General features: G+C 46.4%; 1 protein-coding gene across 1 annotated transcript in view; it reads left to right on the plus strand.

The window, feature by feature from the left end:
• The first annotated feature begins 205 nt into the window (after positions 1 to 205).
• The window catches only part of LOC134845642 (damage-control phosphatase ARMT1-like), a 41009-nt gene continuing 13452 nt past the window's right edge, over positions 206 to 27762 (plus strand). The window contains exons 1-2 of the mRNA XM_063862657.1: positions 206 to 301; positions 388 to 481. Of these exons, the coding sequence (XP_063718727.1) occupies positions 255 to 301; positions 388 to 481 (141 nt within the window). The 5' untranslated portion in view covers positions 206 to 254. The remainder of the gene's footprint in view (positions 302 to 387; positions 482 to 27762) is intronic.

The following is a 27762-nucleotide window of genomic DNA, read 5'->3' on the forward strand; positions in this document are numbered from 1 at the left end:
TGGCTTTTGTCAGTTTTATTCAAGTATTTTGTATAATTCAATACAGTTTTCCTCAAAAGTTTTTTTTCTGAAAATTAATCTCAGGAATGTAGTTGGTAAATACACTACGTTCATCGCTCTGCTGGCCACAAGACTAAACATCGAATGACTGACTTCCAGTAATGACCAGTAATGGAAATTGCTATTTTATAAGCCCCGTGCTTTTTTATTTTTCAGGTATCTGTTTGTTTTTGCGTCTCCGTTATTGAAAAAAAATGACTGTCGAAATGCTGCCTTCGAAATTGTCCGGCAAAATGGAAAAGTAAATTATGAAAATTTATAAGGTGATTTATCTCATTTCTTCGTATGTGTGAACTTTATGAGTAGTTGAATTCAGATTTTCTATAGGTCATTCGCGTATGAGACTCTGAGATTGCGCCTTCCAGACATAATCACCAAGATAATCGACCATGTACACAGGTCCTGGAGCGGTTTCGACAAGGTATGTATAACTCAGATATCGAGATCTAATTTTCGCATATGAAAAACGACCGCGTCTTAGTTCGTCAAACCGCAATTGATATAGCGAGACAGGCTTTTCCTGATCTATCAGAGGACGATATTTCAATTATTGCATTTGATCAATTTTAATTTATGGGATCGAAAAAAATGAAGGCACAGGGAGGGTAAGATCATTCGTGAAGACTGCAAGGAAAAGGAAAAGATATAAGAGACTTCAGTTTCAGATGATGTAACTATAAATTAAAAACATGACAGAAATTCTGGCTTAGAAGAAGTTGAAATATTTTAGCTGCGTTTCAGCTTCGAGAAGTTCTATCATTACAAAAGATGTTTGTAACATTCGCCCAAATATCACACAGCGACGGAGCGTAGAAAAAGTACCTATCAACGACTGGCAGGCGTCAGTTACCTTAATTCTACTCGTTTTTCACCGTCTCGACCTTGCCAGTTAATTTTCTGGTCTGTTTAGGGCAAAGTAAAAAGTTACCATTTTTAGGCCATCAGTCAAACGACTTTTGATCAGCTTTCGTTTGCATGCGAACACAACCACATAGCTGAGTCTCGGATCCTCAGACCACGTGATTGTCATTAAAAACACGGCTCGAACCACCTATTTCTATATGTTTTTGTGTGACAGTTTTATATTAAATCCATTGGAGATGGATTGACCCTTTCCTTTTTCTATCTGCTCATGCTCTGAAATATTAAATAATAACGGTGTTAATTCAGATCTAGGACATTACAGCAGCTGTTATAGTCAGTTTACACAGTCCCTTCACATATAACAGTCTCTGGGGGACCAAGCCTCCGCTCCCGTGATTTTCTTGAGATAACACTCTTATCTCCTATATCTCGTGTCCCGGGAGGGTTCCGTGGTATTTCTCTTCCCCCCAACGAAGCCTCCGTCTCCACAAATATCTGTCGCTAAGGTCCTTATCGTGTGTTTTTGCCACGATAAGAGGCTCCGTGTTTTTTTGTCTCTGATACAACTGTTCTTCACAATTTCTATCGTTGTTCTGATTTTCGTCTTTTTTATTCAAAATGGCCGTCTTTTTTCTATTTCTCAGAAATGTTCTTCTTCCGATCGAAATTTTAAAAATAAAAATTCTAGAATATTCTGACCCTCCGTCGCAACACTCTTTGTTCATAAGGCCTTTAGTCGCTTTTTTTCTGTCGCGGGAAGGTTATGCTGTGTCATCTGGCAGAATGGCACATACTCCCCGGACAAGTCTCCATCAATGTCCCTATTGATCGCACAACACCGGGTTATCGTCAAGTAGGTATCCAGCTTTCTGTAACCAATCTTACAAATCGCATAAGAAAATGAAATTTATCTACTCCACTTCAACTCACTACATGTTCACAAATGGCATCGTACTACATCTCACTGCCTTTCAACATTTTCACAAAATTTGCACCATGAGGAGTGTCCTAGATAAAATTTCTTTTCTGACTACTTACGTCGTCTTGTTATAAAACTTCTTTTCGCTCTTTGTGATTAAAAAGTGGGACGTGGCACGGCCACGCACCCGTTAAAATTAACTTAACTTCACTCACCAAGTATAATTAGTCATTTATGCGGTCCTTTCAATATTAAAACTAAGAAACTCTGTGGCTAGGAAAGTTATTGAGTTACCCACCCTTCTCGAGCGAATTTACTCAAACTTACCATGTCGCCACACAGTGAATTTGTGTCTTACACAGGTTAAAAACTTCAGTCGGGAATAAATAGGTAAATATACTCACCTATGCTCCTTATATACATACATAGATAGTAGTAACTAAAATCAACAATTTCAACAATTTTAACAATTGCAACAATTTTCAAAGTTTGGTCTGACCAAACTAAATCAAAACAAAAAGTTTCACAAGTTCAATAATCAAAACTTGGTTGATTTGTTCAAGTTTTTACACACAAAGACAATCAAGTTTTTTCTCCTTCTCTTCTCTCCTTCGGTCATCTTCATTCCATCATTTCTCCATCCTGATGTTCAGCGTCACTGTCTTCCAGAACTTTCTCTAACATGTCCAGAGAGTTGCGGGCCGTGCCCCAACCCTCCTGTTCCAACAGCCTCGGTTTGCAACAAGGTAGCAAGTCCACATTCACTTTCTGCTCCCGGTTCCTGCAAAAGCTGTTGTGAAGACACAGGCTCACGTTTCGTTCTAGGTCAGCTCTTAAGACCTCTTTCTTCTCATCTTCAGTAACACAAGGCGTTCCAGCTACCCGCTTCACCGCTGTGGTGACCGCGTTTCTGTGCGTCAAGAATGCTCGCTTATAGGCTCCTGGTCCTATATCCAGCTGGAAAGATTGATAGGCTTCCGTATTCCTTGACATGTGACGCTTCGCGCGTTCATACATCCAAGATGTCATCACTGCACGGAACCAAGGCATCAATCTTTGCCTTGACCATATTCTTTCAATGGCTTTAGGTATTCTCAGAACCTTGCAGGTGGTTCTGAAAAGATCCAATTCACAACTCATTTTAACGTTGCTCAACTGTTCAGGAGTCGGCACGGCCGTCTCCTGCTCACTTGTGTCCGCGTTAGCCTCCAACCATCTCACTGCTAGCATGGCGCTAACCACCACGATTGACACTTGTTGATTCTGATCGGGCAACCCCGTGGAGTACAACTCCTCCACGTCCCAGACTAGGATCAGATTCCCGCGTTTAGGGTACCACAACGTCTGCGCCAAGCAGTGGCAAGGATACTCCCCATGGGTTCTCACTATGTTCCTTCGGGTCCGATACCCTGAGGCTCCCAGCAACGGTTCCACTTCCATCAGAATTCTATGTAGGTCGTCTTTCTCTTCTATGGTGGGGAATTCAGTAGGTAACGCTCCACTCGCTTTCTGTTTCTCGAACTCACTCACGTTTCCTTCGTTCAGTCTCATGAACTCTTCACCCACAACGTCTTGCAACTCGCCTTCGGATCTCTTCGGGACTGCCCGAAAGATCTTTGCCAACAAGTCATATGACCTTTCTGACATTCTGGCCAACCTCACGCACTTTGGCACAGAGAAAAGTTGGTCAACCAACACTTGTTGCGTCCTCGCATCCATCACCACCATGTGCGTAGGATACTTGCTATTACAATACGGCGCTGAGCTTGAACCCACCATGTATTTTGAACCAGTAGGTCTGTGATAGGCTTCACTATCCTTCAGATTCATTTCATTCTCTAGGGCTTCTCGCCAGCCTCCAATCTTTTGTTCTGTCTGTAATGCTCCAGGGAATACTTCCACGCTGAGGGACGTCACTAGCTCATGGGCACGCTCCAAGCGCTCGAGCGATTCTATCGAACTCGTCATGCTGCAAAATCCCAAGGCTGTGATCAGGTTTACGTCCGTCACTCCATGGCAGTCTGCGACCAAATCCATGGCACTCTTATCTGACATGCTCAATCTTCCATACAATCGTGCCAGTTGTCGATGCTGCTCGCTTAGCGTAATCAGGCAGTGTCCCATGTTACAAACATGTCCTTCCATCCCACTGTGTTGAGCCAAGCATGTTCCTTGCTTCAACCAATTACTCGATGTACCTTCCTCGGACAGCTCCGTGGACGGGTTGCTCTTCTTCTTCGTCAATCTCATGGCCAGCAGGTGTTGTATCATGGCCAGATCATGTAGACTCGCATCATCATCCCGGTCTAACATGATATCCGCGGTCATGTCCCAGATTAAGCCTGCGTTAGGATGGGGACACCAGGAAGGTTTCATGAGTTCCCACATCACTACTAGACTGGTTTTCAAGGGACCGTCCCAAGAACCATAATCAAAACTCACTTGCCCTTTTAGCTCGGGAATCGAGGGCTCGACTACTCGTTCTTCCAAAATAATTCCAAGCTTGGGTTGTTCCACCATCAACATTCCAATTTCCTTAATCCGTTCAACCCAGAAGTTGAGCACTGTGACTTGCTCGTAGTCGAAGTATGCTTCCCTGGCTTCTTCGTTCACGAAGGGATTATACGCCATCCCCGGTATGCCAGACACGTATTGGAACGACTTCAGTTTCCCTAGTGTTGCAAACTCCTTTTGTCCTCTGGCCGCTTCAATCAAGTCTCTGCTCACTCTCAATTCTTTGTTGGAGTATCTTCTCACCTCTTCCAACTTGCGATAGCTTTCCATATCATTCGACTCCTTGCTTGGCACGGTCAATGGCATGTCCTGATATAGCTCTAGGAGTGCCCTAAGGAAATTCCTTTCGCAATCAACTCCCTTTTGCCGAATGATCTTTATACATTCTCCCAACACAGGAGTGGGGATGCGATCCACCACGAACCTGACAAAGCAAAGGGCATCCTTACGCTTAGCCCATGCTATCGCTGAATCGTCTTTCGAAATCAATGCTCGTAGAGCTTCCATTAGCTCTAGCTCCTGTTCTCGTGATTTCGAGTCATTACTGGCTTCATACTCCGCCTTTTTGATGCCCATCAAGCACCAAGCCAGTCGTACTTGCAGATCAGTTCTCACGCAAGGATGAGCCAGGTATGCTGATACCGTCGCAGGTGCATTCATCGTCTCATCGAAGTATTTCTGGAGGGCCGCCCTCCAAGAAATCTCTAGCAGTTTTTCCAATCCAATTTCGTTCGCTTCTGATGACATTACTGTGCCATACTCTCTTCGATTGAAGTTAGAGTTCTCCGTAAGCCCTTTCAGATATTCTTGCATGGCCCGCTTTTCACTCCAAGCCATCAGGTGCCCTCTCGCGGAGTTCCTCGCTTTCAACATCTCCACATAACCCCCTGCCGGATCTCCCATGTGGACCGATTCCGGTACAGTTATTCGACTGTACTCGACCACGTCGAGTTGTCCTTCCAGTTTCAACTTGGCCATGTTGATTCGCGAGGGCCTGTAATCTTCGAGTCCTCCAGATCCACATTGACTGATTACTTCCATTTCTAACTTAGTGTCTGCCAGGGTTCGCGCCGTCTTCGATCTAGTGGCGGTTACGGTCAGACCTGCCAAGAGCATAGGGGGTATCAGATTCTCTTTTTCTCCCCCTGTCAGTGTTGTACTATATCCCTGCCCGCTCTCGCCTGAACGACCTGCGCTCGTTAAAGAGGTCGCCACTGCGTTGGCTCTTGACTTCACCACTCTCGGGTTCATGGCTCGACTTCCTGTCTTTCCTTTTAGTCGCTTCAGCCCTTTCCTGGCTCGTCTGACAGGTAATTTCTTTGCAACATGCTGATCATCGGCACTGTCTTCTGTTACTGACTCGGTCAGAACATCCGACTCCATGGAGCTCACTATTTTCTCCAGGACCTCACGCATGATGGGTTGGTTCAATCCCACCTTCATTATGGACTGCGTCCCATATCGCCTTATCACGTCCCAAGATTTCTCCATGAAGTTTACTCGGCTCCAGATTGCTCCTGTCTTGCCTTCCAACTCCATTTGATATCTTTCCCATTCTTCTTCTGGTAATGTGCTGAGGAACGATATCTTCATTGACTCTTCGATTTTCCTCCTCCTTGGTGATTCATAAAGCAGTTTCTGCGGATCTCTGCTTCGGCACTCTCTAGCCTGGCTTATTGGGTCTATCGGAGATAGATCGGCCGACGCCTCCTTTGTAGGAGACATGAAGGACGATGGTGCCATTAGCAATAAACTCCCATCGACTTCCCCATCGTCGTCTTCACTGAACCGGTACTCTAGCAAGTCCCTTTCCAACGCTCCTAGATCGGTCTCTCCCGGTTTCTCCGTCTTACTTCCGGTCCCATCATCGTTATCGTCCTGATCCATCAATTCATCGTCGTCCGCATCAGGTTTCGGCCTAGGTCCCGAAGGTCCTTGTCGCGCGTCAGTGCCCGAATCCGGCCGAGCCGGTACGGCCATGTCTCCTGCATGATAAAACAATTCATCATCGACCAGGAACTCTACCAACTCCTCGCCATGTGGGGCCAGGTCCTCTATCGTTATATATGAGCCTCCTCTGCTCTCCCTTGCCACCTCCAGCATCACCACTTTCGCTTCTCCTGACCACTTCAGTCTCGATAAGTCATCCGCTGAAGAATATACTTCGTTCCACGTTTCAGCCGAGACCTCTGGTCTCCTGGAGGATAGTGCCTTGATCTTTTTCCTGCTCCAGGCATCGGGGAATGAGAAGTCAAACGTATGCGCAGCGGCAGTGTTCCAGCTGATGAAGCGCGGCTCCATCCCTCCACTCCACTTCAGCATTCTCTTCTCTGCGTCACGAGCTGCTCCGATACGAGGGGCAATGATGGGAGATGTGACTCCCAACAACATCCTCCTTATCGGTGGATATCGATGGCATTGGTCCGGCAGCGGCCTGGACCCAGGAAGCCATGTTTGTTGATTCTCTTTCGCATGGGCATAGGCTCCCGGCAATTGAGGTACTACCACAGCCTCTCCTGTATCTTTCACCACTGGTCTCAAATTCCAGAGTTTTGGGTTAAACTGGATGTGGGAAAGATCCTCACGGCCCATTCGGCATTTGAAGTGGTTGTTGAAGTCCATCAACACCCAACCTGGCTCTGCTATTCTTCCGAATAGCCTATCATCGCTAGCCAGCTTTCTCAGTTCACTCTGCTCTACCCAATTCAGCACGGAACAATCCACTACTGAGACCAGGTTGACGTACAACACTGAATTCCTGTACGCTTTAACTTGCACATCCGGGAACGCAAAGGACATCACCGGTCCATACACCACTGTGACGAATTCCCTCAGTCCGTGGACCAGAGCTAACGGATCAATCCGCATCATGACAGCTAAGTCTGTTAGTAAGGGCATGCCACAATACTGCTTACATTCGCTTGCGTTCGTCGCCACTTTGTCCTCTCCTGTGACGCTTCTGTTTTGTTGCAAGAGGTATTGAAGTAGGAGAGTCCTCCAGTCTTTCATCTTCTTGAGCGAGGCAGTTTCCAACTGTGCATTGAACTCACGACTGGGTCCCTGTAGTTGTTCAGGGTAACGCAATAGCACAAGCAAGTCTCCCAGTCGACCATAGGTCATAGCAATCAGAGTCAGGAGTCCATCCAATCTCAAATCTGCCAACGCTTGGGTAAAGAGGTTTGCCGGTCCTTTCACAAAGTTTTCATGAACAAATGTCACGTATAAGGCTAGCACCAGGCCAATCGACAACTTCCTGATGTCTTTGACGAAACTCGCGATCAGGTTCCTAGATGCCCTCGGATAGCACGTCGATAGGAAAGATGGCGTCCATCCCACTCCCATTCCACCCAAGATAGCATCTGATCGTTCGTACTGTGCCTTTGTGGCCAGCACGTCAGCTTGGAACTTATCCAGCGACATCGTGTTTACGTCTTGCATTAGTTTCAACATCTTGCCTCCAGCCAACTCCCGGGCATTAAGTAGATTCTTCAGATACGCATGTATCTCTTTAATTATTGCCGGCGCATGCTCAAACGCGTCCTCACCCAAGGTGCACAGCCTCGGTGACAGGTACAACCATATATTGTTGTGTGGCTTCGTACGCAAAGCCATTGCCATGAGGTCCTCCTCTGCTGACGTCATGTTCTTTCTGATCATCCTTCCCTGCTCATTCTCTGCATGATCCATCTGTCTGAACCAGAGATCATCAGCCACCTGTTGTACTAACAGATGATCGTCACCTACCCCTGGTCTTAGCTTCAGTAATCTTGCGAAGTTGGACAGCTCCAACCCCAGAACTTCATCCAGCACCAACCGAGTCGTGCTACAATCTCTGAGCCCCTGTATGGCATTCGAGATGTCAGCCCAAACGGCGGGAAGCTCAGATCGGGACGGATAGTAATTGTCCGGGTCCACCACTCTGTTTGGGGCAGGAATTATTACGTTAAATATCCCCTCAGCTATCGTCGTGACCATTGTGTACACAAATTGAAGGGGTTCAGGCAACGCAGCGTAGCCTGGTGACAATACGAAGATCACCTTCACCACATTCATGGTGAAACGTTGTCTTGCTGCTGCCTCTACCTCGGCCATCGCCGAGAGCAGTGTCATTATCGCCTCCCCTATAACTTCGTTACTCTCCCCTATACTTCGTTACGTGTCATTACGCTGACCACTCTCCGTACACTTATCATCATGCCTATCGCCTGTCCCCAGTCCAGTTTAGGCGCCGTTAAGAAAATCACATCGGGCCAGAATAGAGAACGGGGCGTGTAGAGATAATCGGAGCCGGCCACAACCAGATATTTGGCAGCCTTCATGTCCAAGGGGTCATAAGCTGCAAAAAGGCCATCGCCCATTGGGGCCTTCAGGTTCCCGTACCTCTTATCGTCTCCAACCACTGTTGTAGTTCGGGGGTAATCCCTCGAATACTCGCCCGGCGTCTGACCGGGTGGTTTAGCGAATTGTCTGTACATCTTGTGATGTTTGTTATTGGGCTTGTTCTCCGTCTGGAACTTGCCCTTGCGCACAGGTGGTGTCCTTTCCCGGGTCCTATCTCGAACGTCGGTGAGCGACCGGGTGTTTAAAGGTCCAAAGGTATTGTCATGAGGTAATCCATCCAGGTCTACATGTCGGAGTGAGGTCGAGGAGCTGAATTTCTCCTGTTCTGCTAGCAGCCAATCCACGCCCGGTATCCGATAAAGTCGCGACACTGTGGGACTTTCACCGCCAGTCATTCTCATCGCATCTTCCCGACACGTCAAGGTATTCATATTCAACTTCGCCGACATGTCCGTCTTATACTGACCCCAATGGCTAGGATCTGATCTATTCCAAAGCAGCCTGCTGCCTGATTCAATTCCCTCCGCTGGCACGGTACTTGTAGACGGTCCTGCTGTCGAAGCAGGATTTGTCGTGGCAGGCGAATCGTTCCTCCTAGACGCGGTCTGGGAGTTATTCCTGTTGTTCTGTTCCACCGATCTGCCGAGTCGGCTTCCAATCGATTGTGGCCTGGGAGGAGGAGCAGTCCCCAGCCTGTCTCTCACGTTCGAGCTCGGAGCGACGGTTGCGGCTCCAACCGTCTCCGTTGCCAAGGGCCCTAGACGGTTGGCGAGGGATTCGGGCACGGTTGCCCTTATTCTACTCCCTCCGGTCAAATTGGTCCGAGCCAAAGAACCGGTCGCCCTCGACTCCTGCTCCACTTCTCTCAGTTGCGTCTGAAACACATCGTTAATCCAATGCCTCCCTCGTTGGGTATTGAAGTGCACTCCATCTCTGGTGAGCTCGATGTGATCAGTCATGCGTAGCATATTTTCGAGATCCAGGAGTCGCAACTCGCCAGGGTTGTCTCTCACCAGACTGCGGGTCATTTCATTCCACCGCGTCACGTTGCCATTCATGAAATCTGCAGCTATGGTGCCCACCAAAGGATTTGGTGGTATCGTGCACAGGATCACGAGTTTGGGTCTGTACTTTTCTTTCAATTCGCTCAAGAGACACACCAATAGAGGTTCCCACTTGTTCTCCGGAGTCACGGGGGCTCTCGAGACGTCATTGGTCCCCAGCATTATTATTAATGTATCCAAATGATCCTCGCTCTGGAACTCCATCATTTTGATGACTTGAGCCACTGAGGCTCCTCCAAAGGACAGAATGGTAGTATGACCATAGACGAAGATCTCATTCAGATCTCTCACCAAACTGTCTCCAATGATCAAATGGCGACTCCCTGGGGGAATTACTTGGTCGTTCGTGGCGGGGTTCCAGCTCATGTCATTCAGGCAGGCTCGAGGATGCTCGGCTGGCACCTGCGTGAACTGATGACGTGCCATCAGATTCTTCCTGATGTCTACCACGCGAGACTTCTCAAAGACTCCACCAGGCGCAGAACACGCTATCGTGCGGGTTGCTCGCTCCGAGCTATTTGATGAATGATCACGACGCTGGGAAGGAACGATCCTAGCCAGTGTCCGCTCAGTGCCTCTGTTGATCTCATCCATCGCGGCTCTGGCCACTTGGTTAAATGATTCCTGAAATTGAGGAGCTAGATAGGTGTCAGAAGGGTCTGGTATCGTAAACCTCTGACTCGAAGCAGACGGTCGTGTCTGGTGAGGAGCCTCGGGCCCCTTTGATGCACGCAAATCCAGAACATCAGGTCCTCTCGATGCGCACAGCTCCTGCGCGGTTGTCCTGGGGCGTGTGTCGTTAGATCCCTCCGAGGACCTCATGCTCGCCAGGATTTCCGGTGACACTTGGCTCACCTTCGCCATATACAGCTCCTTCAGGTGCTTTATCTCATCCTCCTTGTAGGCCACCTGCAGATCTTCAAATTTCTTTTTCCATTCGTCTCTCTCCCGAGCTATGGCCCTGTACTCCTGAAGTTTGGCACACAGCTCACTCTGATCTCTCTCCTTCTTCTCCAGTGTCTCAATCGTCTCCGACGTCTGGATCTCTATCTCGCTCACTCTCACTCTCTTTAGGGGAGGAGCAGCTGTTGGAGAGTCGACAGAGTGTGACGGGCCTGGCCCATCACGTTGTCTCTTCGCTCCAATGAGTGGCTGCGCAGGTTGGACGGGCAAGGGCATCTCACCTAGCCGGTGGTCCCTTTGCTCACCTAGTCCTGGCTCACGAGCCAGGTCGTGGCCAGACATCTCTCCGCGCCTCCATCTCATCAATCGGTTTCGGCCTCTCTCGGCGGTCCCGGACTCACCGAAGGCCAACATCAACACGACTTCTGTAGGGCGATTCCCTCGACCCTCTCTTCCCAGTGCATTGAGGAGTGCGACCACAAACATCGCCAACCCCGGGTCTTCTCGTGTAAAATCACAATCGATCAGCCGCTGATAGATCTCGTCTAGAGTCGCTCCTAGACTCGCTGAGAGGAATTCCATGAGTTCGTTAGTGTCACCCATTTCTTTTCGTGTTGATTCTTCTTGTCGTGTCGTGTAATTTCTCTCTGTCTCTTCTGATTCAGTGTTCAGTAAACAATTTTCGATCAATCAAGATCTAAAAAACAGGTCGCGACTTAGAACCATCATTTTAGGATGCAACATCAATCATTTCTTTAAAACTCTCCATTGAAATTCTCTTCACAATTCTGATTTAAAATTAAGCACCAAGGTGGATCGTCCACCTTTATCTTTGTCAGAGTAGCACGAATAAGCGCTGTCACCTTGATGACACAAACATAAAACATATCATAACAATAACATAACATAAACACATAAACATCACACACCTATACTATCATATAAAAACCTAATTCCTTATACTGTACCTAAAGCCTAACCTAAAACTTGACTCTAATTCTTATCGAGCAACTTAATAAAAACCACTTATCGCCGAGCGCAATTCTTAGCATATGCTCAGATAGTATTTTTTATGTAAGTAAACCTCTATGTCAGTCTCTGAAAATATCACATGCACAAGAGCGTACAACTCTCTCGGGTGTAGCTTCCCTCTATTGGGATCATAAACTGGCAACGAGAGAGAGGTCACACCTCTCTCAACCAGGAAATCCCTAAGTCGAGTCAAGGCCAATACCAAGCTCTCCGGATTCACGTGTTGCCTATCAGTAGCTTTCGTAACCAAAAAACACAAATATTTCCCTGGTATCTGTGATGCAACAGGGGGCAACGCTATCATTCCTCCTACACCCGGCCTCTGTTTCCACAAAAACTCGATATTCTTGTACTCTCTTTTAAAGTCGGCCGCTAGTGCTGTTTTGAAGCTTACGTCCGCAGTTATCGCTATGGCGCACGTGCGTTCCGTGAGTATGAAATCGCTGTCCGTTATAACGATATTGTTCGAATAGTGGTTCGGGAGATCCAAATACGATTCAAAGATTCGTCCAAAAGGTGGTTTCTTAGCATTCTCGCCCTCTGTCTCTAGTTCTCCGGTTTCCCTTGCCGATTTCAATTTTTTTATTATGAGATTTTCGGTGTGGGTGAGTCCTACCCCCACTCCCCGGACAAAAATATCCATCGACGTCCCCGTCGATCGCCCAAAGTCTAGGAGACCGAGGTTGGATTGTGGGACACGTAGAGGACCATCTGGGGCGACCCAGTTGGACTCGGTATTGTCATGACTGGTGTATTTGACGCCGTCTCTGTCGACGTCCTGAATCGTCAGGATCGTCTCTTTTGGATCTGTCGGCAGATCGTGGAGCCATTCGAGCACGCGCAAGTTTGTTAGTTCTTGCTCATGAGTCTGTTCCGCTTCTGGTTCGAACTCCACTTCCGGTTCTGATCGATCGTCGATCCAATCTTGATCCATATCGTTCACAAGGTCGATTTCTTCTAGCCTCGCTACTTCGTCCAGCCCCACCAGCGAGTCTATGACATCACTCACTACTATCCGGTCTACAACGAAGTCCTCGCCATACGGATTGTATTTCTTCTGGTTTTTTTCCCTCTTACTTTGGCGTGTCTCCATAGTGAGCGGAAAGTCAGGCTGTATTCCTTTGTCAATTTCGGTTTGTTCCGGGCAATCCCAGTCTTCTTCGGCATAGGGTAGAGTTTCATCGTCCACCTCTACTCGCTCAGTCAACTCGAGATCCAGTGGTAGACCACAATTGTCCACCATCTCGTTCCCGTCGTTCTTGTCGCGAGTACCCCTTTCATTCACTTCACAAGCAGGATCCACTATTAAATAGTCTCCCTCTTGCATGTCCGCTGGGATGCACCAATCCTCGGACGAGGCGTTGTGTGGTTTGATATTCTCGTAATGAGCCGCTCTTCCAGTGCTCAGCCGATAAAAACGACCTCCTTGATGCACCTCTGTTATCTGAAATGGACCACGCCATTTCTTTAATAGTTTCTTGGTTCCTTTTGGTGGAACCACTTCCTGGAACACCCAGACGTAATCGCCAACTGAGTAGGCTTTTGCATCGGCTGTTCTTTTATCAAACCTCCTTTTTTGTCTAATTTGCGCCTGTTGCGTATTCCTCCTGCATAAGTCATTGAGGTCCTGTTGTCTTCTAATAACGTCCCGCACGTACGTTTGCGGTGCTGTCCTCTTCCCTTCATATTCAGGGTAGAAGAACGTTAACGGGAGTGCTTTTTCATGACCCGTCAGCATCATATGCGGACTTATTCCCGTGGTGGAATGCTCCGTGCTGTTGTAAGCACCCATCACTTGCGGCAAGTGCTTGTCCCAGTCATCCATATAGCGTGAGCAGTAGACTCTCAACATGGATACCAGTGTGCGATTCTGCCTCTCGACTAGGCCATTCGTTTGCGGGTGATAAGTGGTCGAGTGGGCCTGCGCTACCTGCGACCTTTTCATTAACTCTTTCGTGAGATCACCTACGAATGCTTTGCCATTGTCCGATTGGAACGTGATGGGGCAGCCATGCCTTGCTATCCACACGTTTATCAAATGATCGCATGTTTCTTCTGCCGACGCTGTCATGCAGGGTGCTGCCTCCGCATACTTCGTAAAATGGTCGATCATTACCAGCACCTGATTATAGCCCGTTGCTGTCATGCAGATTTTCTGATGATCAATTTGCACCACTTCGTTGAAACCTGACGATTCTATTGACTGTAGGGGGAATCTTAGTTTCCTGGGATCCTTTGCCTGTTGACAAGACAGGCATGCGGCTATCCATTTCTCACAAGCCTTCTTCAATCCCGGCCATTCGAATCGTTTTTGTATCCTGTTATACACTTTGTCCACGCCTTGATGTCCCATCTGATCATGTGAGCGAAAGAGCAATTCGGTCTGGTACAACTGTGGTAACACTATTGAATTGTATTTATAAAGGACCTTGTCCTCCTCCTTGCGCTTACAGGCTACGATTCCGTCCTTATTCAGGTACAACAAGTCTTTCCTCTTCAGGTAAAATTGCTTCAGGATTTTGTAGCTGTCTTCTTCCAAGTCTCCCTTGTCAGGTGCTCCATTCTCGATCCATCTTCTCAGACTGCTCGTCATTCTATCATTTCGTTGAGCCCTCAGGAGATCCGACAGCCTGTACCTGGCTTTCAAATACGTCTTCACCACGTTCATTTGCCCACTCATTATCTCCGGAGCATGAGCATCGTCCATCAACTTGACACACCATATCTTTTTCAAAGGCGTCGCTTCTTGCACAGATGGTTCCAGATTGGTACGGACGACCGTACCATGTGGCAGCAATCTGGTTGGGCGTTTTGAAACTGCTATCAGCTCGAGCTCGTCTGCGGCATTATCTACCACAGTGCCCTCTTCATCTGAGGTGTATCTATCCCTGTCTGGATCCTGATGTGTTTCTCGGTCCAGCCCACGCTGCTTCCAGTCTACCAATAAGGAGTGGATTGCGATCTCTGACACATCGGAATTGGAAGTTGTTTCAGACGTGTTGTCCCAGGACTGGGGTCTCGAGTCACCACTTGAAACGACTGATTCCTCAACATCATATTCCAAGTTGTCTGAGATGTTTCTTGACTCCCCGGACAAAACTCTGTCCATCGGTCGCTTTGAACCCGACTCCCCGGACAAAATTCTGCCCCTAGGTGGTCTAGTCAACCTCTCCCCGGACAAGTCGTCCTGCACGGGCTCAAAAGTGTCTGACTCATCAGAGGAGACGTCCTTGACTGGCTCGAAGGTGTCAGACTCCCCGGACATTGTCTCGTCCATGGACGAACAATCTGGGCTTGGCTCGTATTCCTCTTTTGCATCCGTGAAGTGCACTCTCCTCGTGAAGCTAGATTTCGACCTGATCCTGACTTCCTCAGTAGCTTGGTTTTGATTCGATGTTCCATATTCAGTGAACGAAGTTCTCAACAATACTTCTTTCGGCATCGAGGTCACCATCTGGTTGACGATCGACCTGCAATCCCGTTCAACGCCTCGGCTGCGAATGGACACTGGCCTCTTCTCTGTTCTCTCGGTGACAGTCAACCTCTGCATGGTCTCCATCCATTCACGATCATGCCTATTCACTTCCCTATCCAACAAGTCACGGAGTTTTCCCATGACGTCCGGCGCCACGTTCACCGTCTTATTCAATAAAGCGATGCTGTTTATACCCAGCCTGGTCAGTTCTTGCTGTACCAAGTTGGATCGGACTAGCAGGTCCAACGGAACGGGTTCGCCTCTGGCTAAAAGCTTTATCTCCGCGGCTGTCTCCACTGGAAGGTCAGGGTGTCCAGGTATAGGATGTCCTGATTTGTCTAACCACCTAGTAAGTGGCAGCTTATCGTAGGTTTCTTTGTCCAGAAAGGAAAACCCCTCTTTGATCTCTGATTGGTTAGCCTGCTTCTCCTCGAGGCGCTCATAAAATTCTGTCTTTTTACTGAGGCTATCTGCGTTCTGGTGCTTGTCACGGGTACGGTGCTCTATGATCATGTGGTATCCATCCAAGCGCACGATCCAACGACCAATGTAGCTTTGATCCATCGAATAGGTTTTCAGCCAGGCAAGGGCACGATTGTCCACACGTAACTTGAATGGAGCACTCCCCAGGTAGGCCCTGTATTTTTCCACGAACGTGATCACAGCAAACATCTCCGCTTTTGGTGCGCCGTACTTCATCTCAGTGTCACTCAGGACTTTACTTCCATAAGCTATCGGACGAAGAACCGTTCTCCCGTTCCACTCCTGCTCTTGGTGAAGTATGCCTGATATCGCAACCACTGATGCATCCGTGTCCAGCACGAACATTCCCTTCTCCGTTGGCATGCCGAGGACCGGTGCCTCGCAAAGTTCACGTTTGATGTTTTCAAATGAGACTTGTGCCTCATCAGTCCAGGTGAACTCAACCAGGCGGCCCAAATACTTTATGGAATCCCTGAGGATTTCACACTTAGAGGGTTTGCATTTCAGACCCGCCTGCTTCATGCAAGAAAACACCTCCTCCAACCTCTCTATGTGGTCTTCTAGGGTTGGTGTTGCAATCACAACATCATCGACATAACACATGATGAGATTCCCGTATTTCTTAGTGACGCTCGTGAGTGCCTGAGCCATCAGTCGCTGGAATGTGGCCGTCGCGTTGCACAATCCGAATGGCATCCTCTTCCACTGGAACAGTCCCAGCTCACACGCGAAACCTGTTTTCTCTCGATCTTGCTTTCTGAGTGGCACTTGCCAGAATGCTGAGCCCAAATCCAACGTCGTGAAGAACTTAGCGTCTCCCGGCTTGGATAGGCTCTCATCGATGCGGGGAATGGGGTATGCGTCTTTTATAGTCACTGCGTTCAGATAACGGAAATCACAACAAAACCTGAGTTGCCCCCCTTTCTTTTTCGCCATGACCACGCCACAGGCCCATGGGGACTTCGACGGCTCAATCATGTCGTACTCCATTAACATTTCAATTTCCTTCCTACACGCTTCTGACTTGTTTGGGGTCATTCTTCTCGCCCCTTCCCTATGAGGTACCGAGCCCTCTTCTATCTCAATCTCGTGCTCTACAAAATTGCAACAACCTATATCGGCCTTATGCTTTGAAAAAACGTCTGCGTTCCGATCTAGCACCGCCCTGAGCGAATCTAATTCCTTGTCAGATATTTTACCCTTCAGATGTTCTATCTCAGGTAGGACAGGCCTATTCGCTGCTAACTCTGCTTCCGTCGGCCTCTCAGGAAAGTTGGAACAACTAGACAGCCCATCATCTGTTTCCGACTTCATTGAAAACAATTTCCCAGAAGATTTCAATTCAATTACTCTTTTCATTATACATTCTTGGTTCGCATGTAATGGACATTTAGTTACGTCAAACTTCTTCAAGTTCTCCACACTCAGAAAGTCTGTGTTCAGAGGCAAAGCGTAGCCAAGTTTCTTTCCCCTCTGTATTGTCACTGTTGTTGCTTCTGTGTTCAATAACACACTCACACACAGTCCGCTCTGAGTGAGTGAGAAGCTTCTTCCTAAAATAGCCGAGCTTTTACTGTTTGGATTTGGTACCAGACACACCTGTCTGTCATTGCTGAGTTCATTCAAGTTCCTCATCCTAAACGTCGCTACTACGGCTTGGTTCGGTTTTAATCTAACTTTTCGATCCAGAAAAATCGGCACCTTGGCCTGATTAATTAAGATCTTATTAAGGGGTCTTTTCTCATACTTTCTTTCAGGATCCTTGATCCTAATCAATCCGTCATTGAGATCAATCGTGACGTCAAAGTTGCGAACGAAATCCCTTCCTAGGATGAACTGGTCGGATTCATCCAAATTCTCTACTACTAGGAAGCTCATCCAAAGATGTCTTCCTCCGAGCTGCAGTGAGATGATCGGGGTTCGTCCGGCGACATAGATCGCTCCCTGATTGGCAGCTGCCAACCTGATGTTTGTCGGTATGAGATCCGATCTTTCGAAACCCATGTCGGTCCAAGTTTTGACTGGCATGACACTAACCACTGCTCCCGTGTCTAGCAGCCCCTTTACTGACAGTTGTCTGCCTTGCACGTCCAGAACGTGTGCGGCCAGATCGGCCTCGCAACCAATATGCACCGCATCTTGTTCGAGCATCGCGTTGTGTCCGATTCGTCTGACCTTCAGCTCCTCTTGACCAATGTATATCCGGCCAACCTGATCGTTCGCATCAGTTATGTGAGCTTTCGTGTAGATATTGATGCCATCCACATTCATCAGAATCGGGTAAGGGCCATGGACATCGATATAATGTCCGTCCACTTTCATCAGCCTCGGACCTCCCGTTGTGAGCAGCGCTCGCACTGCCCTGGAGTCCAGTTTGGGATCCTTCTCTTTCAGGTAGTCGGCATAGATGTCCAGGTGGACCAGTGTAATCTCGGATGGCTCGCTCAGGTTCTTGACCACCTGGTGCCCTGCGACTGAGATGATAGACATTATTTTGGTCCCTGCTTTCGTCATGCCGAAAGTCTTGCCAGATATAACGTTCAGTTTTAGTCCCTGTTTCTTGGGCTCTCTTTCATCTTCTGCTCTTGTCGTCTTACTCAGGACATTAAGACTTTCTCGAAGATCTGTGCTCTCCAGCTCCGACCTTACCCATTGCTCCACTTCTTTCGTGGCTAGGTCTTGTTTGACATTCTGCAGAGCTGTCCTTGCCGCCAGGCCGTAATCCACCTTGAGTGGGCTAGACGACTCTGTTTCGAGGTTTGAGGCTACCCCCTCGTCAGGCCATGTCTTAACCTTTTTAGTCGTGAAAGTGCTCGGTGTCGTCTCCTTTCTCCGAGATTCAGCCTCGTTCATCAGACGTGCCCGACTGGCCTTGACACCCGAAAGCGCCTCATCGTGGCGGGGATGTTTCGCGTCCGCTACTGCGTCCCAAAATTGAGTACAATCCGACTTGAAGTGTCCCTCCAAATTACAGAAGAAACACCTCGGACCATATTTCATGATGAGCCCTCTCACGTACTCTTCATGATCCTCGTCGGTCGCGTCAGCGTCCTCGAGAAAGTAGCCTATGGCCTTCATGTTCTGTTTGTATGCAGAGCACGCAGAAACGTGATGGTCCATCGAACCACAATTCGCACACGACCTCCTCTTGTCCATGTCATCGCGAGGTTTGTACCAACTGGAATTCGCACCAGTGTTTGTCCCGCTATAGTTGCCATAATTGCAGTAACGGTTTTGCGCCCTCGGTTTTATCAGTAAATACTCGCGTGACTTCATACGCAAGTCGTCGGGCGTGGGTACCTGGTCAAGCGACAGGGTGAAGTGAGTGGCCAACATCGTCTTCAACTCCTCACTCCTTACACCATCCATGAACTTCGAAGCGATCGCCAAGTTTCGTTCGGATATTCTCTCATCCGGGTTGCTCCTCCTCCTGAGCAGTTCAAGGTCATCCAAGAATTTATCTATTGATTCTTCATCTCTCTGTCGCCTCTTCTCGAACTTCACCATGGCCTGGTGCCCTTGTACTCCAGAGCCGAAACGATTCAGCAGGATGTCGAATATCTTGCGAGCGCTGTCTCTCTCATTGGCTCTTTTCGCCATTACACAATTTAATGCAGTACCCTCCAGGTTGCTCGTCAGCGCGCTGCACTCTTGTTTCTTGGAGAGATTCTCTTCCTCAAAGTGTAACTTCATCACCTCTATCCAAGTATCAATGCAGCCGTCTGACTCGTCTTTATATGACTTCGGCTTTTTCAGTGTTCTTCTTGACCTCTCTCCTCTCTCGGTTGACTTCGAGAGCTTGGTGATGAATGTTTCAAGAGATCTGTTCAGAGGCTCAAACATCGAGGCATACATCGTTGTGTCTTGTGAGACTGTAGTCAGATCTGGTACTGAACTGACTTGTGGCACGGTTGGCAATCTTGTCTCCGGGGTGGCATCTGCCTCCGGTGGGACTGGATTTGTCCAGCCAGGCCTCTGCGGGGCTGCCCTTGGCCGCTCCTTGTTTCTATGTTCGTAGTTCGTTCTCGAGCCTTGCTGGGCTCTGGCGCTGTTGCCCGTACCATCTCCAACATTCGCATGGCGTGAGCGCTCCCTTGAGTTGGAATGCTCCTGCCAACTATTCCCATTCAGGATCGCGTCAAGCTTCCGCATCATCAAGTCAGATTTGGCGTCCAACCTCCTTTCCAGGCCAGTCATCGTTTGGGCGTAGGTATTATCATGATCATTCAACAATCGCTCGATCTCTCTTGTCATCCTAGCCTCTCTTTCCTCTGACTCTTTGTTTGCCTGTGCCAGGCTCTCGGCCAGGCATTGATCGGTGTCACGAATCAATTGAGCCTGATCAAACCTCGCCTGCGACTTCACGTGCGTTAGCTCATCTTTCAAATTCTCTCGACCATGGTGAGCTCTCGTCAACTTGATCTATCCTCTTAGTCATGTCTCGCCTCAATTCATCCAGGCCATTCATCACACCAGCGAACATATCACTTATGTCACCAGCTGCCCCCAATGGCGGGGTTAGCCCCAGAGAAGACGAGGTCAACTGTGGCTGTAGCCTAGTACTTGATGACGCACCGCCCTTTTGCTTGTGCATTGACGTCATCAGTCTGTCGAACGTTGATGATGCTCCCATCGTTATCCCATCTGACATAGGCCTGGTCGGCGAGGCAGAAGACGCCTCCCTGCTCATGTCGTTCCTTGGGCACGGTGTGAAGTTCACATCCGGATGGGTTATCTCCGGGTAGCCATCACTGGAAGTCAAACCTACAGTTGGTAGTGACGCCATGCGTTCGTCGTACAAGGACTTCCAACTCTTCTTGGCCTTCGAGAACGTCTGCTCTTCACCCGGACTCATACTCGACATCATCGCGTTGTTACTTTGTTTGGCCAAGGATGAGTGTGCACTTGTCAGATGTGAAGGTTCCTTTCTCCATTTATAGCTCTTAGTCTCTGATTTGGACATTCCCCTGTACAACACTTCCTCCCGAGGTTCGACCTCGGGACGCTCCGAGGTCTCCTCTGTCCTCTCGGCTTCCTCCCGTTCGAGGACCTCGTCTGGCTCAAAGTCGGGTCGAATGAGCGTTCGCTCCCCTTCGTCAAAGGGATCCACCAGCGTTTCGCTCGCAGGCTCGGCCTCGGCGCTCCGCCTTTGATTGCCATCGAGGTTTTTCTCGCTCCTTAGTTTCATTTCGCTCACTGAAAGATCAGGTTGACCTTTAGTCGATTCGTCTTCAGCAAACGCGTCGGAAGCGCTGCTAAACGAGGTTTGGCTACGCCTAGTTCTAAATTTCCGCGTGCTTCCCTTGCTTAGCCTGGGAATTTTAGTAGTCGATCCTAACGAGTCCCTGCGCTGCATAGTTTTGTACAAAATGAAAATATTCGTAATTTGATGGCAACGCAAACGCACCACAAACAAGTTTTAGTTGAATCACTTAACGCTGCCTACTCGATTCCGTCAGTATCAAAATGTCTCTTTGATCTCTCACGACTAAATTAGTGACTCAGCTAAAGTTACACACAGGGTCTACCCAGTATTGATATAATGCTAACTCAACCCGGTTGTATAGTATAACAGTATCACTAAGTTTCCACAAGATATAATCGACACACAAAACACAATCGATAATCAGATAAGAATATCCTACAGGTGACAGCGACCTTTTGTCAGTATCAATTTATCGCCACACAATTTATCAAGTCACTGCTTTGTTAAAATTAAACAATCTTTGATAAAAAGCAGTGATGATTCAGAAATAGACAAATAAAACTTAGTCTTAAAGAAAAAGACTTCCCCCAATCGGAACGATCCGAAAGAACGAAGCCCAGGACACAGTCTTCTCAAGTGGGTGTGTATTTGCCTAATACACCCACCGAGGTCTTCTTTTGGGTGTCGTGCGATTGCCCGAGCTGTCCTACTAAGTAGCTCAAGGCAACCTCTTGGTCGAAAGTTCGTCAAGTCTATGAAAAAGCTCTCCCACACTCGGACTGCTCCAAGTGCACGAGAGTAGGGAACAATTCTTCTTCTCAAGTGGGTGTGTATATTTGCTTAATACACCCACCGAGGTCTTCCTTTATTTGTTCCCGGATTGCCCGAACTTTCCTATTAAGTAGCTCAAGGCAACCACTCAACCAAAATCACAATCAAAAAAAAATTTTGTTCGGGTACTTCTAATACACCCAATATAGAATCCAAAGTTGATCACGAATTTCCGGGTCAGAATGGGTTCTTATGATCCTGATAAGCACGCCTAATATCCTAATATGATCCTAATTAAATGGATATTTTCCGTTTCCCAAATTGCCACAGAAGGTTTACTCAAGTCTCTTACAAGGAGGGTCACTAGAAGGTTTAAGACACTCCGGAGGGTTACATCGGAGGGTACCTCAATCACTCAAGTTACTTAGGAGGGTATCTTAATCACCCAAGTTACTTCGGAGGGTCCCCCTAAATTTACTAAGGAGGGTCAATAAGATGCTTAATACGCTCCGGAGGGTCACTTCGGAGGGTACCTCCAAAATTTTCAAATTTTCTGATCTCACTTGGAAGGTTCTCCTACTAGCTTCAAAAAGCGTCAAAATAAGCTAAGGGTTCTAGGGGGAGCTGTTTCAACTTCTTAGGGTGATCTCGTGGAAATTTCCCACTAAGGAGGGTTGCTAAAGGGTTTAGCTGACTCCGGAGGGTCACTTCGGAGGGTTCCCCCAAAATCAAGAAAAAGGGTTAAATCACCGCAGTAAAGCCTCTGAAAGCGGTCTACCTGACTTAAAACTAGGTTGGCTGACACGGTCAACCTTCCCAGTTGAATAAAAAGATGTTTTGATAAAATTTTCTGCCGCTCGGAGGGTTGCCCGTTACTTGGACCCTCCGAACCAACAAATTCTAAAAAATTTTTCTTTTCCGAAATAATCAACCCAAAAACGGTTGCGATTCGGAAAAGTGGTCAAAAACGTCGACTTATGGTACCAAAATTATCCCGATCGGATAACTAGTCTTTGAGAAATCGCCAAAAACGCGTTCGTCAAAATGGCCTTTTTCACCACCTGTATAGGATCTGAAAGACTTTTTTCGCAATTCCGGTCGAAAGTGCCTAAAAATACTTGAAATGAGCGTAGTAGCCCTGTACGGCACTGGAATAATGCAAAAAACCGGACCAAAATTGGTTTAGAAACAAAAATTTGGCCAAAAACTATCAAATTTGGACCCTCCGATTCCTTCCTTTTCCAAACCTTAAGTCGTTAGCTCTATCCACGGAGCTACTCGGAGGGTTACCCAAAAATTTCTCTAGTAACCGAGCACGTTATGCTAGCACGCTCCTAACGCAAAAAATTTTATTGCTCTAACTCTAAAAACTCAAAAACTCGATCCCCAAAACAGATTGACAAAATACAGAAAATTATCAAAATTTTGGTCGAAAAATTCTCGTTTTTCTAACTTCCACTGAATCTTTGCTCACGCGGTTTCTTTAATAAAGGGGATCGAACTACGTGGCTACTCACTATATAAAAGCTTTTTGCCTATCGGAAAAGCTCGGATATCCGAAAATTTGGGGGTCTACAGTTTGGTCGAAAATTGGTAATTTTCGACAAAAAATGGGTGTTTCTTGGGTCTAAATAGGAGATAAGTAATATATAGTAAGGACAATAATCTATAAATAGTCGTTAATAAATAGTACTATACCCTCCTTTGCACCAAAATATCCGAATTAAGACCCTTAACTCGGAAATTCGTAATCGATGGAGGGTACAATCGGACCGCGCCAATCGTGCCCCCCACCACTTAAGTTTTAAGGAAATAGTACCCGAACGATACTAAAATTGCTTCAACGATACCCAACAGTCGTTGCGGATGTTGTCCTTGATGTCCCTGTTGAGTGTGGAACACGTTGATCAGCTTGCCACTCTACCCTCCGGTCACCGGCAAAATCACCATTAACGTGCTTAAACACTCAAATTACACTCGAGGGAGGGTACCCAACCCTTCACCAAAACACACAATCTCTCTATCAGAAACGATATAAATCAATCTGAAACAACAACAAATAGGAAGGTCAGATCACATCTCGTCCGGAAATAACATATAAACTGTCACTTTATGTTTTTTACTGTTTTTGGTCTTTTTTGGATTTTTTTACTGTTTTTTGTACTTTTTTGTTTTTAAATAAATTTATTTTTTGGCTTTTTCTTGGTTATACACTATTTTTGTTTGGTTTTACGCTTTCTCTTTAATTGTTTCTGGTCCTGGGACCTCAGGACAAGCGGGCTCTAGATTTCCCACCTAACCCTCCGGCCCCCGGAATTTTCGGTGTTAACTAAGTTAAAAAGCTAAATTGCACTAGACGGAGGGTACGCACCTTCCCCCTAGTACAACAACGGTCATTAAGGCCTCTAACTCGGGCTTACGCCCGGAGCGGAGGGTACGTCGCTGAAACGCTTGCTGATCATGATGGTTTCATGCCTTTAACAGGCCCACCCAGGAGCGCCATAAAAACGTCTATGTAACATTCGCCCAAATATCACACAGCGACGGAGCGTAGAAAAAGTACCTATCAACGACTGGCAGGCGTCAGTTACCTTAATTCTACTCGTTTTTCACCGTCTCGACCTTGCCAGTTGATTTTCTGGTCTGTTTAGGGCAAAGTAAAAAGTTACCATTTTTAGGCCATCAGTCAAACGACTTTTGATCAGCTTTCGTTTGCATGCGAACACAACCACATAGCTGAGTCTCGGATCCTCAGACCACGTGATTGTCATTAAAAACACGGCTCGAACCACCTATTTCTATATGTTTTTGTGTGACAGTTTTATATTAAATCCATTGGAGATGGATTGACCCTTTCCTTTTTCTATCTGCTCATGCTCTGAAATATTAAATAATAACGGTGTTAATTCAGATCTAGGACATTACAGCAGCTGTTATAGTCAGTTTACACAGTCCCTTCACATATAACAGTCTCTGGGGGACCAAGCCTCCGCTCCCGTGATTTTCTTGAGATAACACTCTTATCTCCTATATCTCGTGTCCCGGGAGGGTTCCGTGGTATTTCTCTTCCCCCCACCGAAGCCTCCGTCTCCACAAATATCTGTCGCTAAGGTCCTTATCGTGTGTTTTTGCCACGATAAGAGGCTCCGTGTTTTTCTGTCTCTGATACAACTGTTCTTCACAATTTCTATCGTTGTTCTGATTTTCGTCTTTTTTATTCAAAATGGCCGTCTTTTTTCTATTTCTCAGAAATGTTCTTCTTCCGATCGAAATTTTAAAAATAAAAATTCTAGAACATTCTGACCCTCCGTCGCAACACTTTTTTGTTCATAAGGCCTTTAGTCACTTTTTTTTCTGTCGCGGGAAGGTTATGCTGTGTCATCTGGCAGAATGGCACAGTTCTTCATGTTGTTTACTCTTTGAATGAGCGGTATTTGAGGTCAAAAGGGCAAATAAAGTCATCAGCCATGAAATTCATGGCAATTGTTTGCGATCTTTTGTATTCATATTCAAGTTATAGCAAGAACTGGAAATGTTTTGTTTTCCTATTCTTGGTGTGGTCGAATAAACAAAATTTGTATATTTTGTTTTTACTAGGCGGTTCACCATGTATAGTACCCAAAGACTGATGATGTCTTGTCTGTTGTTCATGACATAGCTGCGTGAAAGGTTAAGTATTTCTTTTTCAATTAGAAGAGAAATCGAAAGCTGCTGACAGAAGGCATACATATTTTGATGTTATATCGGACATGTTCATGTTGTGCAGCCATCAGGACTGTTGTTAGAAATTGTACCGTCGATTGTAAGCGATCCTATTGTAGAACAAATTGATCGGACTCTTGCTGAAAATCAGGCAAATTTTAGGGAAAACAGTCTGCAAAATGTAAAATATTTGTTGTTCTCGAAACATTTTCATCAAGTTCCTAAGCTTGTTTAAAAAACTGAATTTTTCAAGGCAGTCCAATTTGAAGTCTACCTAAAGACTGATGACGTATTGTGTGTGGTTCACGATTTTGCTATTGTGTGCGGTACACGATTTCGCTTAGTTGTTTATTGGCAAAAAGTAGACTCTAGAGCTAACACTAGATATCTTAGTTCTATTGGCTGCTAATTGAATTTGTTTAGAAGGCCGCTCCGTTGGTAGAATCGGCGTTGAATGTGGTTTCATCGGCTGTAAATGATACTTCGATAGTTCACAATGATCAGAATCTTCGAATTTATGTCGAAGAGCAGACGAATTTCAGTGCCAATGATAACTATGGTCCTGAAACCCTAAGTTCCATGAGTTATAACGAATAAAGCATGTATTTAAAGTACTAAATAGACTCGGGTACAAAGTAGCATCGAGAGCTTACACTGGATATCTTCAAGTTGCTGATTGAATTTGTTTCGTAGACCGGCGTCGAACCTGGTTTGAATCGGCGTCGAACCTGGTTCCATCGGCTGTAAATGATACTTCGATAGTTCAAAATAATAAGAATCTTGGAAATTCCGACGAAGAGCAGACAAATTTCGGTGCCACTGATAACAAATGTCCTAAACCATAATCGAAAAAGATTTTCCCATTGCACAAGGTGGTCCATCTCTCAGAGTATCTAGCGACTGATGTTGTGCTGTCTGTTGTTCAAGATATTTTCATGCGAAATGTAAGATGCGTCATTTGCATTAAGTAAACATGTTTCTGATGTAAACCCGTACCTGTCCATCCCAGGAACCTGTTCAGCTTCATTGCGACAGTGCCGCTAAACAATTGTCGTTTTATTTCGAGGGCAAGGAGAGATTTCGTCACTCATGATTATGCTGCGCACTGATTGGTTTAGTTAATACAAACGTGGCCACTTAAGCCGATTTATAACGAGGCTGAATTTTGAGCAGATATGAAGGTGGTCATTTTTATTATGGAGCCGGTTTTTTATTCTAGGCTGCCGTTTCTCTTTTTTTTCTGGTCTGCACCCTGTCTGCGAAATTGATTTAAATAGTCAATCAAACATCAAATTTTTTTTAGCCATTTCGGCTTATTTAAGGCGAGATAAAATCGCGAACAAAACGTTTTGAGACGGTGCTGAAATTTGATTGGCTAATTTTAGCCAATCAGAATAAAGCAAATAGTTGCAGTTCAGGTTGTTGAAATTCTGAGTTTTGAACAGACAAGTACAAAGACTCCAAAATAACTACAAGTTGATGATTCCCAGACGATAAGGAGATTTGAATAGGTCATTTTTTGCATTTAAGTGTTTTCGCTGGATTTCTTGAGCCGGTTTTGGCTCACCGTTCCAGTTCCAATCGCTGCAAAACGTATCGAGAAGTTAAAAATTACGGTTCAAAATGATTGGCCTGGCTCTACCATCTTTGGCGATTCTCGGTTGAATGCCAACTGTCAGCCGTATTCGTTGTTCGGAGATTGTTTGGGCTCTAAAAATTGTTCCGAAGTTGAACTCCAATTCGATTCAAAAATTTTGTTCATAAATTATTGAAATTTTGATCCTGGTGAAGGTAATTGATAGTTATCGAGCAATACTAGCTCTTGTAAACTGATCAAACTTCGAGGAAACAAGTGTGGGGGTAACGAACCAACCCTTACAGTTTTCCTGTACAGTATTTGCTGGGTAGCAGAATTTCGATATTGCATGGAATATCTCATTAACTGAATTTTCCTGAAAATTGCTGAGGTACAGGGAAGTAGCAACCAAACCACATGCAGTTGAGAATTTGTTTTGACAGCCACCAAAAACCAGAATAAAAGCCACCAAAAACCAGTTCTGCTTCAGAAACTCAAGATGTAAAATGATTTTCGGTTTTACCTATCTACGAAACCTAAGTTTTCAAGTTTCTCGAAGCTTCAGTTTTCCCCAGGTTTTCTCCCTGTCTGAAATGAGAGTGACAGGAGCTGACTATCCACAAAGCCGTAAAGTTTATTGTATGCGCCATCCATTGATCCAAGAGAAACATGGCACATTACTAAATAAAATAGCATTGTTTGAGGTGCTTCAATCTGTTAGAAAGGATTCTTGAAGCTTGAGTATGTGCTGTTATGAATAGAAAGAAGTAAATAATAAATTTCGAAAAAGCAGCGCCATTGGAAGTTAGAGTTATGGAAGCTGCAAATGAGGTATGATGGCTGTTGTGATGT

This window comes from Symsagittifera roscoffensis, chromosome 5, assembly GCF_963678635.1.
Source record: "Symsagittifera roscoffensis chromosome 5, txSymRosc1.1, whole genome shotgun sequence".
Classification (NCBI taxonomy): domain Eukaryota; kingdom Metazoa; phylum Xenacoelomorpha; order Acoela; family Convolutidae; genus Symsagittifera; species Symsagittifera roscoffensis.